Here is a 14,988-nt window from a genome sequence, read left to right on the forward strand (position 1 = left end):
GCCATTCTCCTGCCTCAGCCTCCCGAGTAGCTGGGACTACAGGCGCCCGCCACCTCGCCCGGCTAGTTTTGTATTTTAGTAGAGACGGGGTTTCACCATGTTAGCCAGGATGGTCTCGATCTCCTGACCTCGTGATCCACCCGTCTCGGCCTCCCAAAGTGGTGGGATTACAGGCTTGAGCCACCGCGCCCGACCGAGAAATGTTTCTTTTTGAAAAATGCACCTTATTTATTGTAGAACAAATAGAATTTGCAGAGGAACACTGTACTCCCCCGGGTTCCCTCCCATCCAAGATGAAGCCTCTCCCATTGTGGCCTGTCTCCTTCCAGAAGCTTCCTGGTGCTTGTCTGCTCAGGACGCCTTGCACCTGGCCGTAGCTTCCGCTTGGGCCCCCAACCCTGGTTTAAAGATCTCCCTTGTTCCCCATCCCCAGATAAGTCAGTCCCTGAGGATGGGAGGCCGTCAGAGACACTGAGTCCTACCAGTAGTAGTCATGGTGGTCCTGTGTATTATGCACCTGCCTGTCAGGTGCCAACGCTTACTGTTCCCATTTTACAGATGAGGAAACCGATGCTCAAATCTGACGAGACATGCTGTGAGTCAGGCAGAGCTAGGGCTTTGTAGGAAGGTCTGGGCGTTTCTGTAGCCCACGTAGGTCACCAACCTGCCAGGACGTGGGTCAGACATCAAACACCCCCAGACAGAGGCCTCCTCCATCCCCACCCAGATTTAGGGAGGCGTCTCATCAGCCATCAGAGCTGAGAGGCTCTCTGGAGCCACCTTGTTCAAGTTGTCATCGCCCTAAGGGGAAACGGAAGCCTAGAGCCAGGGAGAGACTTGCCCAGGTAGTGGGGCCCTTGCAATCCTGGCCCGTGGGTGTGTCCCCTGTCCCTGGAGTGACCGTGGGGCGCCAGTGCTGCAGCTGTAGGTGGGTGGAGAGCAACCGTCTCCCTAGACCCTTCCAAGGTAGCTGTGACTGCCCAAGGCTGGGATGGAGAGGGAGAGCCTGGCTGTGACCGGGCCCTGCATCCGTGCCTGTCCTGGGTTCAAGTCCTGGCATCACCACCCTGCCTGGACCCTGGGTGAGCCCCTCCATGGCTCTGAGCCTCACTCCTCATCTGCAGAATGGATGAGATGTAGCCCGGCCTCAGAGGCCTTGGGAGGACTCGGGGAGATCCAAAATGGAGGACGTGCTAGGCAGGGGGTACGCACACAGGCTCTGCTGGCCGGTCAGCTTCATTGGGAGCACCACCTCCCTGGACCTGGGCCTCACTCCCTGCCCCCTCCTGCCCACAGGTGCCACTGGACGAGCGCATCATCTTCTCGGGGAACCTCTTCCAGTACCAGGAGGACAGCAAGAAGTGGAGGAACCGCTTCAGCCTCGTGCCCCACAATTATGGGCTGGTGCTCTATGACAACAAAGTGGTGAGGCCTGGCCCGGGCGCCACACTGAGCTCCACGCTTTCTCCATGTGTGCCCCTCCCCCACTCGGAAACTTAGGCCCCAGACGCCACCGGCACAGCCTGCATGCAGTCACCAGGGCCAGAGCACAATCTCAGCCCCTCCCCTCCCCCAAACTGTGGGCTGTCCTGGGTGCCCTCTCCAGATGGCAGCTTATTCTTCATCTAGGGAATATCGCTGACTCCTTCTGTCCCTTATAACCAACTGTCACTCACTCCTCCCCATCCCTCCTAATCTCTCTACAGTCCCTCTGGCTCCAGGGCGTTCCTCCTGCCACCTCCTTCCTCACTGGGCTTCCTGCCTCTCCTCCTACCCCTCCCATCCTCATAGCCACAGTGAGCTGTTGGAGGCACTATCTGGCCATTCCTTGCCCCGGCTTGCCCCTGCCCTACGGTGGGCAGGTGTCCGAGAAGGACATCCTATGGGAGCATTGTGCCTTATCTTTTCCCCGAGCCCTTGGGGAAGCCCTACCTGGTTGAGCCACAGACCTGATTTCTTCAATTGCTCATTTCTCCAGAGCAGCCAGAAGGACAGGCCTGTGCCCTGTATTTCAGGGAAGATCAATGTGACAGCAACATAAGGTCAAGAACAACCTCGTGCCCCAGAGTAGTGGTTCTCAACTGGTAGCACGTCCGAATCACCTGAAAGGCTTGCTGAAAGACGCGTTGCTGGGCTTTCTTCCAGAGTTTGGATCAGGTCTGGGGTGGAGCTAAGATTTGCATTTTTTTTTTTTTTTTTTTTTTTTTGAGACGAAGTCTAGCTCTGTCACCAGGCTGGAGTGCAGTGGTGCCGTCTTGGCTCCCTGCAACCTCCACCTCCCTGGTTCAAGCGATTCTTCTGCCTCAGCCTCCCGAGTAGCTGGGACTACAGGCATGCGCTACCATGCGCAGCTAATTTTTGTATTTTTAATAGAGACTGGGTTTTACCATGTTGGCCAGGATGGTCTTGATCTCCTGACCTCATGATCTGCCCTCCTCAGCCTCCCAAAGTGCTAGGATTACAGGCGTGAACCACCGTGTCCGGCCTGTAAAGATTTGCATTTCTAATAAATTCTAGGGTGGTGCTGAATATCAGAGACCATGTTTTACAAATCAGCACTCTACAGGTTCTGAGCTACTTTCAGAAACTGTGTTGTATAGTGACACCTGGTGGCAGGGAGTAGCATGGTAGCCCTGCTGTATGAGCTATTCCATCAGAACTGCTTTCCCCACTGCTACTAGTATAAGTTTCCAGACCTAATTCTCCTCTAGAGGATACTTGTGTGGTGCTCAGAACCTAGGAAGTTGGTGGGGGCAGTTCAGGGTAATGGTCAAATACCCCAGGCTCCAGAGACAGATAGCCCTAGTACATGTCCTAGGTCTGCTACTTCCCAGCTGTATGAAGTTGTGGGTGATCCACCTTTTGGATTGGGAAAATTCTGTGAAATGAAGCATGCAATCTCCTTAGCACAGGGCCTGATATGTAAGAAATGCTCAACTAGTGGAGCTGCTGGGAACAGAGGTAACAGCAGCAGTAGCAACAGTAAGAACAACCACCTCGACCAAGCTCACTGAGTCCTTGTGGTGTGCCAGGCACTGCAGATTATCTCACTTGATCCTCATGTGGCTCTGTGAGGCAGGAATGGTTATTACCCTGGTTTTGTTTTTATTTTAAAATGTTTTCCCCATCCTGAATATTCTTGATTCCCTGGTCTTATAGATGAATAAGCTGAAGCTTAGGCATTTAAGGAACTTTATCCTCAGCATCACACAGACACTACCCAGTGAAGCCAGGAATTGAGCCCAGAGGCAGGGTCTAGGTTGCTATGGATGCCACACTGCTCCAATCACCATGACAGTGACATTCTCCCCTCTGTTCCTCTCTTGCCTCCTCTTCTTCCTTCCCCTTTCCTCCCCACTTTGGGCCACACTGAGTAGGGCCTTGAAACCAGGTGGGATTTGGGCTTGGCCACACCCTTAACCCTCAGGGACCATCTCTCTTGCCTCCCTCAGGCCTATGAGCGGCAGGTCCCACCACGAGCTGTCATCAACAGTGCAGGCTACAAAATCCTCACTTCTGTGGACCAATACCTGGAGCTCATTGGCAACTCCTTACCAGGTAAAGGAGCACCCATCCCAGGCCACGATGCCCTGCACAGGCCTCTGGAGCTGGCCAGGGGAGGGGTGGCCCTGAGCCCACTGTTTTCAGCCCCATGTTTGTGGAGAGACCAGCTAGGCTTAGAGCTGTGGATGGGGACCTCACTGTCTGCCTTTCCCCTCTCCCTAAATCCTTGAGAACCTCCTGGGAGATGTTCAGTGACCCTCCCTCATAAACCTGTGGGTCAGCACTGTGTTAGTCAGGAGTTACTCTTCTTGGCATCCTGCTTTTGCTTCACTTTGGCTGAAATTCCCCAGAAGCCTTACAGAAACAACATTGGCCTCTCTGATGATCCCTGGGAACTAGAGGGCAGGGGACAGGCCTGCCTAGGGGGACTTGAGAGTAGAGTCTTGCCTCCATTCTGTGGTGATGGAGGGCTTGGGTGAGCAGCATTCCTGGATTCCAGTGTGACTCTGGCTTTGTTTCACTGTGTCTGCTCAGGTGAGTCACTCCCCACTCTGAATCTCAGCCTCTTCAGCATCTACAAAGCACAGGCACTAAGAGGACTGCCCTCAGGGTGTTGTGTGGACCCTGAAGAGGCTATGTGCCCAGTACAGGCCAACCCAGAGCCAGGACAGAAAGAAGAACTGTTATTGTCATATCATTAACAGCAGCGGCAGGGTCAAACCCAGGAGCAGTTATCTCGCTGGATCTTACATATCCTTGAGAATGAAATTGAAGGAGGGAAAAATTCCTTTTGCTGTGTTTTGTTCCTCCCCACATGCCTCCCTCCCCATGTGGACACTTAAGCTACACTTTGGCCTCCACAGCCGAAATTTGAAGGGAAACCCAAGAAGGTAGTGTTTGACTCTTGAACCTGAGAGCTCTGATACTGTGTTGTTTTTGCTTTACACAGTTTAAAACCTAACCCAAGACTGGAGTGGATGTGACTTATTACCCACTCTAAAAAATGAGTCTACACAGATGCTGGACTCAGGTTTTGGGCTGAGGAGGACACAGCCAGAAAGAAGGCTGCTCCCGTCCCCCTGGCTTGCTGGTCACCCTGGGACAGGCCGGCCTTCTCTGGGCCTGAGCCTGACCTCAGAGCTGATGCCAAGGGATCAGTTCTCTGCCATCCTCTGGTGGAGGGCAACCACAGAGGGCAGCTGCTCAGTGGGCACTGTTTCCACAGGGACCACGGCAAAGTCGGGCAGTGCCCCCATCCTCAAGTGCCCCACACAGTTCCCGCTCATCCTCTGGCATCCTTATGCACGTCACTACTACTTCTGCATGATGATGGAAGCCGAGCAGGACAAGTGGCAGGCTGTGCTGCAGGACTGCATCCGGCACTGCAACAATGGTGAGCGGCCTGTGGGTGCAGGGGCGGTGGGAGGGACAGGCAGGACCTGGGTTATTGCTGAATGGTGACACCTAGTGGCTGAGTATGGTGTGGCAACCCTGCTCTACCAGCTGTTCTAATTTTCCTTTGGTGGTTATAAGAAACCATGTAATACCACCCTTAATCTTCTTCCTTGATGAAAACAGTTTTGTACTGCTCAGGAAAAAGGTAGGAAATTATTCACAGAGCGGTGTGGTTGTTGAGCCCTTGGACCCTGAGTCACAAAGTCACAATCCTGATTCTCCCATTTTCCAGCTATGTGACCTTAGGGAACTGATTTACCTTTTGGAGCCTCTGTAAAGTGGGGATAATGCCTTGTGTGTCTTAGGGGGTTTATGAGGATTCACAGAGTCTACCTCATGCTTGATAAAGATTTTTGTTGTTGTTGTTATTATTATTATTATTATTATTTTATCACCAACCTGCAGGGTGATTTGGAAACTTCACTGCCTCCCTCAAGGCCTCATTGCTCTCATCTGTAAACTTATGGGGTGACTCTTCCAGCTCACTCATTTATTCAACAAATGTTTTTAGTGTCTACTCTGAGGAGGCCTGGATTTAAGCACTGGAGGTGCAACAAGGGAGCAAGAAATATTCCATGCCCTCCTACGATTGGCAGTCTGGTAGGGGAGACAGATGATAGACAGATGAGGATGCCGGGGCAATGGCTTATGGCTGTGCTGGGTACTGAGTGGAGCCATCCTGGGAGCCGTGAGGGTGTGTGTGTGTGCTGGGGGAGGGGTTGATCAGGGCAGGCTCCCTTGAGGAGGTTATGGCTCAGCTTCAGCTGAGACCTGAAGGAGAAGTCCCAGACCTGAAGGAGGAGATGCAGCAGTCCCAGGTCCCCTCACATCCTGCAGAGAGGAGAGGGGAGGAGTGTTCCAGGCAGAGGTAGGCAGCCAGCATGAAGGGAGACCCACAGATGGTAGGGGTAGGCCAGGAGGAGAAACTGCACGAGGCCCTGAAGCGGGTCAGGTCTGGAAGAGTCTTGAAGGCCTCTAAGGAATTTGATCAGAAGGGCTGAGGATGGTCTTCCAAGGAGAACGGGGTCCCTGGGGGTCTTTCTGCTGCTGGGGAAGGAACAACCCAGTCCTGGACACTGAACTGCTTCCTGGTGATCTGGCCTGAGGGAAGTGCCTCCCCCTGTTCCACCCTTGGGCTCAGTGCCACATGGTGCAGAGGTGGAAGTTTGCAGGGGACGGAGTGAGCACCAGTGGCCTCTGGGCTGCTACCGCGGGACTCAGCTCACCCCACCCCTCCTGCCCGCCTCTCCAGAGCCACCTCTGCCCTGTCTGGAATCTGCCAAGCAGGAGGAACCAGGTCTTCAGTCAGGCCAGCCCCTGCCACCTGGGCCCAGCTGCCCACAAAGGGCCTCCTGTTCCCAGGACCCGGGAACTGTGGGCTGGGACTGGGTGGAGGCACTCAAGGCTCTGGCTGCCTGGCCCAGGGCCTCCTGCCTCCCCAGCCCCTGGCCTGGCGCCATCTCTCTAGGTTTCCAAGGCTAACAGCCGACCTGGCCTGGCAGGGTGGGTGACCTGGGCCAGATAGGGAAGGGGTGGGCACAGAACAAGGTTGGGAAGGGCCACCTCAGTCCCCCATGTGTGTAGTGGGGATGATGATAAACTTGAGCTTGAGAGATGATTGGGAAGAGCTGGTCTGGGTGGGGCACTTGGCCGTGAGCCTGGCACGCACAGTGAGCACTTGGTGGGGAGGCCATGGGGAAGTTCTTGGGTCTAGGATGCAGTGGACCAGAGAGAGGCCCAAGAGAGCTGCTGGGCCAAGGAATGAAGGGGTGTCCTGTGCCAGGAAGGTGTCCTGCCGAGTGGCCCCTTCTCCCCAGGGCAGGAGCTGATGAGGCTGGTTTCAGGCCTTCCTTCCACCCCACGGACTGTGAGAAAGTTCTCTGCTTCCTCTGTCTTGGAGGCTGGGCTTGGAATTTGTGGAGCCTGGAATTGCTCACTCCAGGGGCTGCCAGGAAGTGGGGGCTGGGGGGAAGGAGGCCAAGCTGGGCGGACACCAGCGGTCCCAGGGACCCCTTCACATCCTGCATTCCTGGAGCAGCTGGGGGTGGCAGGAGGCAGCTGGGGCACTGGCTGTGCTGGGTCCTCAGTGTTGGCCTCGGGTGCAGAAGTCAAGGCTTCTTCCTGTCTGACCATGGTCCCTCCCCCTCTGTCTGCTGCCTGGGAGTGAGGAATGCAGTTTCCTTTCTTGGAAGGTCTCCAGGTCTGGCTAGAGTCCGCTGGTCCTGGGTTCAGGCCCTGCTCTGCCATCCACTAGCTGAGTGGCCTCGAGCAGTAACTGCCTCTCTGAGCCTCAGTTCTCTCCCTGGGAAAAGTAGGGCACAGTGAGCTGAGGATTCAACGAGCTGATGTGTGTGCAACCTCGGCCAGTCCTGGGGCCTCAGTTTCCCAAGACTGCCATAACGAATACTACAGACCGGGCAGCTACGCAGCAGAAATCTGTTCTCTCCCAACTGGGGGTCTGAGTCGAGGTCAAGGTGTCAGCAGGGCTGGTTTCTCCGAGACCTCTCTCCTTGGCTGGTGGCCGGCTGCCTTCTCCGAGTCCTCACAGGGTCATTTCTCTGTGTGCCTGTGTTTTCTCTTCTTTCAAGAAGAAATGTACTTTTCCTTTTTTTTCTTTTTTGAGACAGAGTCTTGCTCTGTTGCCCAGGCTGGAGTGCAGTGGCGCGATCTCGGCTCACTGCAAGCTCCGCCTCCCAGGTTCACGCCTTCTCCTGCCTCAGTCTCCCGAGTAGCTGGGACTACAGGCACCTGCCACCTCGCCCGGCTAATTTTTTGTATTTTTAGTAGAGACGGGATTTCACCGTGTGTTAACCAGGGTGGTTTTGATCTCTTGACCTCGTGATCTGCCCACCTCGGCCTCCTAAAGTGCTGGGATTACAGGCGTGAGCCACCACGCCTGGCCAATATACTATTCTTTTAAGGGCACTAGTTGTATTGGATTTGGTCCCATCCTCATCCCCTCCATTTAACTTACTTCTTTAAGACCCTGGGACCAAGGGCGAGTGTGGTGGCTCAGGCCTGTAATCCCAGCACTTTGGGAGGCTGAGATGTGTGGATCTCTTGAGGTCAAGAGTTCAAGACCAACCTAGCCAACATGGTGAAACCCCATCTCTACTAAAAATACAAAAATTAGCCGGACATGGTAGCGGGAGCCTGTAGTCCCAGCTACTCGGGAGACTGAGGCAGGAGAATCACTTGAACCTGGGAGGCAGAGGCTGCAGTGAGCCAAGGTTGCGCCCCTGAACTCCAGCCTGGGTGACAGAGTGAGACTCTTCTTAGGAAAAAAAAAAAAAGACACTGGGTCCAAATACAATCATGTTCTGGGGTACTGGGGGTTAGGACTCCAGCATGTGAATTTGGGGGTGTGGAGACACACTTCAGCCCCTAAGAGCTGGGCTCATGGGAAGAGCTCAGGAGGGGTGACCCTGAAACTTGTCACACTCGGCGGCTGGGTGTGCAGAGAGAGTCCCAAATGTCGAGGCTGGCTGGGCTCCCTCCCGCTGTCCTGGCCCTCCGCCTTACCTTCTTGCCATCTGGAAAGCAGCCCTGCCCTGCACACCTGACTTGGTACGTGCAGGATGAAAATTCCCTCTCCCTGTGGGAGAGCCAGCAGGTAACACACTGTCCAGATTTTCCAGTCAAAACTTGGTTTCTAGGAACCATGCCCTTCTGAGAGGTGGGTGGGGCGTCTGGGGGACCTCCTCCCCTGGCCCAGGTGGGCAGCCCGCACCCAGGGCTCTGCATGCTGCTCCGGCTGGAACATCCCTGCCCTGCTCCTGTCACTCCTGCCTGACTTTAGGTCCCTGAAACGCAGGAGTGAGACTCCCACAGGCCCCTGTCCCCGTCCAGGCAGCTGCGCTGTCAGGATACAGGCTGGACCTTCCCCTGCTCAGCTCCCTCCCGGCTCTGACAGGCAGTGATTTCTGTGGTCAGCTGGGTGTGGGGAGGGGAGGGACCCAGAGAGGGGCTTTTTCTCTGCGGGTGGTGACTCAACCCATAGTCATGGCAGTGGGAGCCTTGGGTTTCTGGTGCCCAGGCTTCCGTTTCCCCTTCCTGGGCTCTGGGGATGCGGCGGTCAGAGGCGTGCGGCCGGGGGAGCCTGCCTGCTGCCTGGCTCGGTAATGTTTAACCACCTTCTTACCCCAAGTCAGATTTTGCAACTTCCTGCCAGTTGCCTCCCCGGCATTGAATCTGGAGGTCCACGCCTCACTCGGGGGTTCACCTCACTGGCGTTTGGGTCGCTGACAGCACCAACAATGACAAAAATTCAGAAATAGTGCTTTTCTAGCTGTTACTAATAGTAAACGCTTCCATTCTTTTTTTTTTTTTTTTTTTTTTTTTTGAGGCAGAGTCTCACTGTGGCACCCAGGCTAGAGTGCAGTGGTGCAATCTCGGCTCACTGCAACCTCTGCCTCCTGGGTTCAAGCAATTCTTCAGTGGCAACCTCCTGAGTAGCTGGGATTACAGGCGCCTGCCACCACGTCTGGCTAATTTTTGTATTTTTAGTAGAGACAGGGTTTCGCCATTGGCCAGGCTGGTCTTGAACTCCTGACCTCAAGTGATTCCCCCACCTCAGCTTCCCAAAGTACTGGGATTGCAGGTATGAGCCACCGCACCTGGCTTTGTTCTTTAACAAAGTTATTCAAGCATCTGTGCCAGGTACTGACCTGGACTCAGCGGTGAACAGGACGGAGGGACAGACCCCGGGCCCAGTAGAGCAGCCAGCTGGCTCCTCAGTTATTGATAAAAAGTGTGGCGCAGGGCGGTGCTGGGCCCTGATCTCCTGTCCCTACACTGTGGCCCAGGGAGCCCTGCAGTGGACCTGTGAGACCATTGTTCCCATTGTTTGGAAGATGAAACAGGCCGTTTCGGGTTTAGTGATCTAGAACCAGACTCAGCAACCTATGGCCTATGGGCCCAGATCAGCCAATTGCCTGTTTCTGTCAACAAAGTTTATTGGAGCAGAGGCATGCTCATTTGTTTCTGGATGGTCCGGGGCTGTTTTTGTGCTGTGACTGTAGAGGCGAGCATTGCGGGAGGGGTTTTATGGCCTGCAGGGCTGAGAATATCTACTGCCTAGCCTGTTCCAGGCAAAGTTCGAAGGGCCCTGATCCAGCAGTCAGGGAGGAACCGGGCTAGAACAAGGGTGTCTGGGTGCCTCTAGGGCCATTCTGGGTGGCTGCTCATGGGACGGGAGCTTCTAGTCCTGGCTCTGCCACTCCCTTCCCTGTGACCCGGGCCCGTGGCCTTGCCACCAACTGGTTGTCTCTTCATCTGTAAAGCAATAAGGCAAATGATAGTGCCCGGGTCTTGGGGTGGGTGGGAGGATTTCAGGAGCTAAAGAGGCAAGGGGGGCTGTCTCATCACTGTTGGTAGTGGGGTCATTACTGCTCTTGCCTGTCAGATACAACCACGACTGCTCTGATGGCGAGGGGAGTGGGGGTCCCAGCTGCCCCTCCTGAGGTGCATGTCGTGTGTGGGGCGGGGGTGGGGGGGTTCTGGTCAGTTGTCAGTTGGTCTTGGTAGAGGCCACTGGGCCATCTGCTGACCTCCTCTCCCCCTCTGTCTCCTGGGCAGGAATCCCTGAGGACTCCAAGGTGGAGGGCCCCGCATTCACAGATGCCATCCGCATGTACCGACAGTCCAAGGAGCTGTACGGCACCTGGGAGATGCTGTGTGGGAACGAGGTGCAGGTGAGGCCAGACGGGCTGGTGGGGAAACCTCAGAAGTCACCCGAGGACCCAGCAGGGGAGGGCACGGGGCTGGGTACAGAGATGAGGCTCTGGGGTGCTGCTGGTTTGGAAGGAGATGACATGCTCAGGTTTGGACAAGTGCAAGGGCCGGTGCTGGTGGAGATACTCACTGGTTTATTCATCACTTACTGGGCATCTGAGCACCTGGACGAGGCGCTGGGGTGCAGCTGGGAACAATGTGGACACATCCCTGGCCCTCAGGGAGCTCTCTGTCTAGCAGGAGAAACAGACATTTGGCAAATAAATGTACACTTCCATGTGCAGGCAAAGCAGGGAAAGAGTGTGGTATTCCAGGTAGGGAAGGCAGCCTGTGCAAAGGCCCTGGGGCTGGCCCCTGAGTCTGAGGATCCTACAGGACACTCAGGCAGATCAGTTGGGACCTGTGGGAATGAAGCTCAGGAGAGAGAGCAGTGGGGACGGTGAAGCAATGGGCCAGTCGCGGAGGAGGTGGGGGCTGGAGCGGCCTGTCTTGTGGGAATGCGGAGAGAAACAGGCCAGCTGAGAGCTCTCCAGCCCCTGGCCTGGCCTGTGCCTCCTCAACCTAGATCCTGAGCAACCTGGTGATGGAGGAGCTGGGCCCCGAGCTGAAGGCAGAGCTCGGCCCGCGGCTCAAGGGGAAACCGCAGGAGCGGCAGCGGCAATGGATCCAGGTGGGTGGGCCTGGGGCCCTGGAGCGGGGACGGCGCTGGCAGCTGGCGTGGTGCCCTCAGCCCTGGTGCCGATGCAGCTGCTCTGCCCACAGATCTCGGATGCCGTGTACCGCATGGTGTACGAGCAGGCCAAGGCGCGCTTTGAGGAGGTGCTGTCCAAGGTGCAGCAGAGGCGGCCGGCCATGCAGGCTGTCATCCGAACCGACATGGACCAAATCATCACCTCCAAGGAGCACCTCGCCAGCAAGATCCGAGGTAGGCGGCCACTCCCATGCCCGACGGGAACTCCAGGGGCCAAGGTGGACTTTCTTTTTATTTCGTAACCCATGTAAATTTCACAGCAGTGACTTGCTCATTGATCATTTGTAAGAATTGGAGTCAAATCTGCATGGTGGTACTCCAGTCCCTGTGAGTTGTTTTGTGGCTATTATTTCTATAAACCCAGATCTTGAAGAGAAAAATTTTTGTTCAGGAGGTTCAAGCCTTCTTTTCATCTCTGACTCATCACAGATTTACCATGTGTCATTTTAAAGTACATTTACTTTCAGCAAGTGTAGCTTTCCTAGGTCAGTTTATTCTCTGTCACCCAGGCTGGAGTGCAGTGGCGCGATCTCCGCTCACCACAACCTCCGCCTCCCGAGTTCAAGCAATTCTGTTTCCTCAGCCTCCTGAGTAGCTGGGATTACAGGCACATGCGTGCCACCATGCCTAGCTAATTTTTGTATTTTTAGTAGTGATGATGTTTCACCATGTTGGCCAGGCTGATCTCAAACTCCTGACCTCGTGATCTGCCCGCCTTGGCCTCCCAAAGTGCTGAGATAACAGGCGTGAGCCACCGCACCCGGCCTGTCCTCCTTTCTCTTCCAGCTAGATGGGATCCTTTCACCGGCGCAGTCCCCATAGCACATCTGCAGAGCGCAGTTTTAGCAACTGTCACTTCTCCATGAGGCATTCTTTTAATTTAATTTAATTTAATTTAATTTAATTTAATTTAATTTATTTGTTTTATTTTATTTTATTTAAGACAGCGTCTCACTCTGTCGCCCAGGCTGCGGTGCAATGGCATGACCTCGGCTCACTGCAGTCTCTACCTCCCGGGCTTAAACCATCCTCCCACGTTAGCCCCCCAAGTAGCTGGGACTATAGGCACATGCCACCACGCCCAGCACATTTTTGTATTTTTTGTAGAGACAGGGTTTTGCCATGTTGCCCAGGCTGGTATCAAACTCCTGAGCTCAAGCAATCCTGCCTTGGCCTCCCAAAGTGCTAGGATTACAGATGTTAGCGACTGTGCCCAGCCCTTTTTATTATTGTTATTATTATTATTTTGAGATGGAGTCTTGCTCTGTTGCCCAGGCTAGAGCACAGTGGCGCAATCTCAGCTCACTGCAACCTCGCTTCCCTGGTTCAAGCAGTTCTCCTGCCTCAGCCCTGCAAGTAGCTGGGATTACAGGCACCCGCCACTACGCCCGGCTAATTTTTGTATTTTTATTAGAGACGGGTTTTGCCATGTTGGCCAGGCTGGTCTCGAACTCCTAACCTCAGGTGATCCACCTGCCTTGGCCTCCCAAAGTGCTGGGATTACAGGTGTGAGCCACCGTGCCCGGCCTGTTTTTTAAGAGACACAGTCTCGCTCTGTCTTCCAGGTGGAGAGTAGTGGTGCAATCATGGTTCACTGTAGCCTCGACCTCCTGAGCTCAAGTAATCTTCCCACCTCAACCTCCTGTGTAGCTGGGGCTACAGGTGCATGCCACCACACCTGGCTAATTTTTAAACTGTTTGTAGAGAAGGGTCTTGGGTGGGCAAAACTCTGTCTCTTTTTAAAATTTTTTAAAGAGAGAGAGAGAAGGCTGGGGGGTCTTACTGTGTTGCCCGGGCTGGTCTCGAACTCCTGGCCTCAGACAATCCTCCTGCCTCAGCCTCCCGAAGCACTGGGATTACAGGCATGAGCGGCCGCGCCTGGTCTCCTGTGGGTTCTTCTTTACTACCCAGACCCTGAGTATTGGTTGGGAGCTGGATAGGACACTGAGACTTGACATTTCTTGTGTGGAACAAAGAACATTAGCTGGGCTGGGATGGGGGTGGACATCTAAATATTCTTGGGTGAAAATGCTTTGGTCAGAATGTTCTGGAAATGGTCCCCAACCACAAGGAAGAAACCTTTTACATAATTACGTAGAGCCAGCCACACCATTCCAGAGAGGATCGCCCCGTGTTGTAAAAGCAGAGGCTCATTAAATCTACTAACGTAGGTTTTCATTGCTGTTGTTCTTTGTTCAAACGAAGAAGCGAGACCCACCCCAAAGGAGTGTTTTGTCTATTTCTAGCTAAGCGGAACACTGCTGACACCTCTGGGCTGGCAGTTTTCTTATTTATTTTCATGTTTAATTTTTGTGGGTACACACTAGGTGTGCATATTTATGGGGTACATGAGATGTTTTGATCAGTCATACAATGTGTAATAATCACATCCTGGAGAGTGGAGTATCCATCCCCTCAAGCATTTATCCTTTGTGTTACAAACAATCCAAGTATATTCGTTTAGTTTAGTGGGGTTTTTTTTGACACAGAGTCTCACTCTTGTTGCCCAGGCTGGAGTGCAGTGGCGTGAACTCGGCTCACTGCCACCCCCGCCTCCCAGGCTCAAGCGATTCTTCTGCCTCAGCCTCCCGAGTAGCTGGGATTACAGGCACACGCCACCACGCCCAGCTAATTTTTGTATTTTTAGGAGAGATGGAATTTCAACATGTTGGCCAGGCTGGTCTCAAACTCCTGACCTCAAGTGATCTTCCCGCCTTGGCCTCCCAAAGTGCTGGGACTACAGGTATGAGCCATCGCACCTGTGCAGCCTCTTTTGGTTATTTTTAAGTGTACAATTCAATTATTATTGATTATAGTCACCCTGTTGTGCTATCAAATACTAGGGCTTGTTCATTCTGTAACCAGAAAGGGGTCCCGATCCAGACCCCGAGAGAGGGTTCTTGGATCTTAAGCAAGAAAGAATTCAAGGTGAGTCCATAGAGTTAAAGCAAGTTTATTAACAAAGCGGAGGAATAGGCCGGGCGCGGTGGCTCACACCTGTAATCCCAGCACTGTGGGAGGCCAAGGCGGGCAGATCACGAGGTCAGGAGATCGAGACCATCCTGGCTAACACCGTGAAACCCCGTCTCTACTAAAAATACAAACATTAGCCGGGCGAGGTGGCGGGCGCCTGTAGTCCCAGCTACTCGGGAGGCTGAGGCAGGAGAATGGCATAAACCCGGGAGGCAGAGCTTGCAGCGAGCGGAGATCACACCACTGCACTCCAGCCTGGGCCACAGAGCGAGACTCCGTCTCAAAAAAAAAGAAAGCGAAGGAATAAAAGAATGGCTACTGCATAGACAGAGCAGGAGGGCTGTTGGTTGCCCATTTTTATGGTTATTTCTTGATGACATGCTAAACAAGGGGTGGATGATTCATGCCTTCCTTGTTTGGAGCACATAGGGAGACTTCCTGATGGTGCCATGGCGTCTGTAACCTGTCATGGTGTTGGCAAGAGTGTAGCAGTGAGGACGACTGAGGTCACTCTCGTCACCATCTTGGTTTGGGTGGGTTTTGGGCAGCTTCTCTTTTTTTTTTTTTTTTTT

At 54.0% G+C, this 14,988-nt stretch overlaps 1 protein-coding gene across 1 annotated transcript in view; it reads left to right on the plus strand.

Moving 5' to 3' along the window:
* NIBAN2 (niban apoptosis regulator 2) overlaps window positions 1-14,988 on the plus strand; it is a 65,335-nt gene that overhangs the window by 40,940 nt on the left and 9,407 nt on the right. The window contains exons 3-8 of the mRNA XM_017892820.1: window positions 1,297-1,425; window positions 3,453-3,558; window positions 4,730-4,897; window positions 10,537-10,652; window positions 11,258-11,362; window positions 11,455-11,617. Coding sequence (XP_017748309.1) covers window positions 1,297-1,425; window positions 3,453-3,558; window positions 4,730-4,897; window positions 10,537-10,652; window positions 11,258-11,362; window positions 11,455-11,617 — 787 coding nt within the window. The remainder of the gene's footprint in view (window positions 1-1,296; window positions 1,426-3,452; window positions 3,559-4,729; window positions 4,898-10,536; window positions 10,653-11,257; window positions 11,363-11,454; window positions 11,618-14,988) is intronic.

The sequence above is a fragment of the Rhinopithecus bieti genome, unplaced genomic scaffold, assembly GCF_001698545.2.
Source record: "Rhinopithecus bieti isolate Rb0 unplaced genomic scaffold, ASM169854v2 scaffold_22745, whole genome shotgun sequence".
In the NCBI taxonomy this organism is placed as follows: Eukaryota; Metazoa; Chordata; class Mammalia; order Primates; family Cercopithecidae; genus Rhinopithecus; species Rhinopithecus bieti.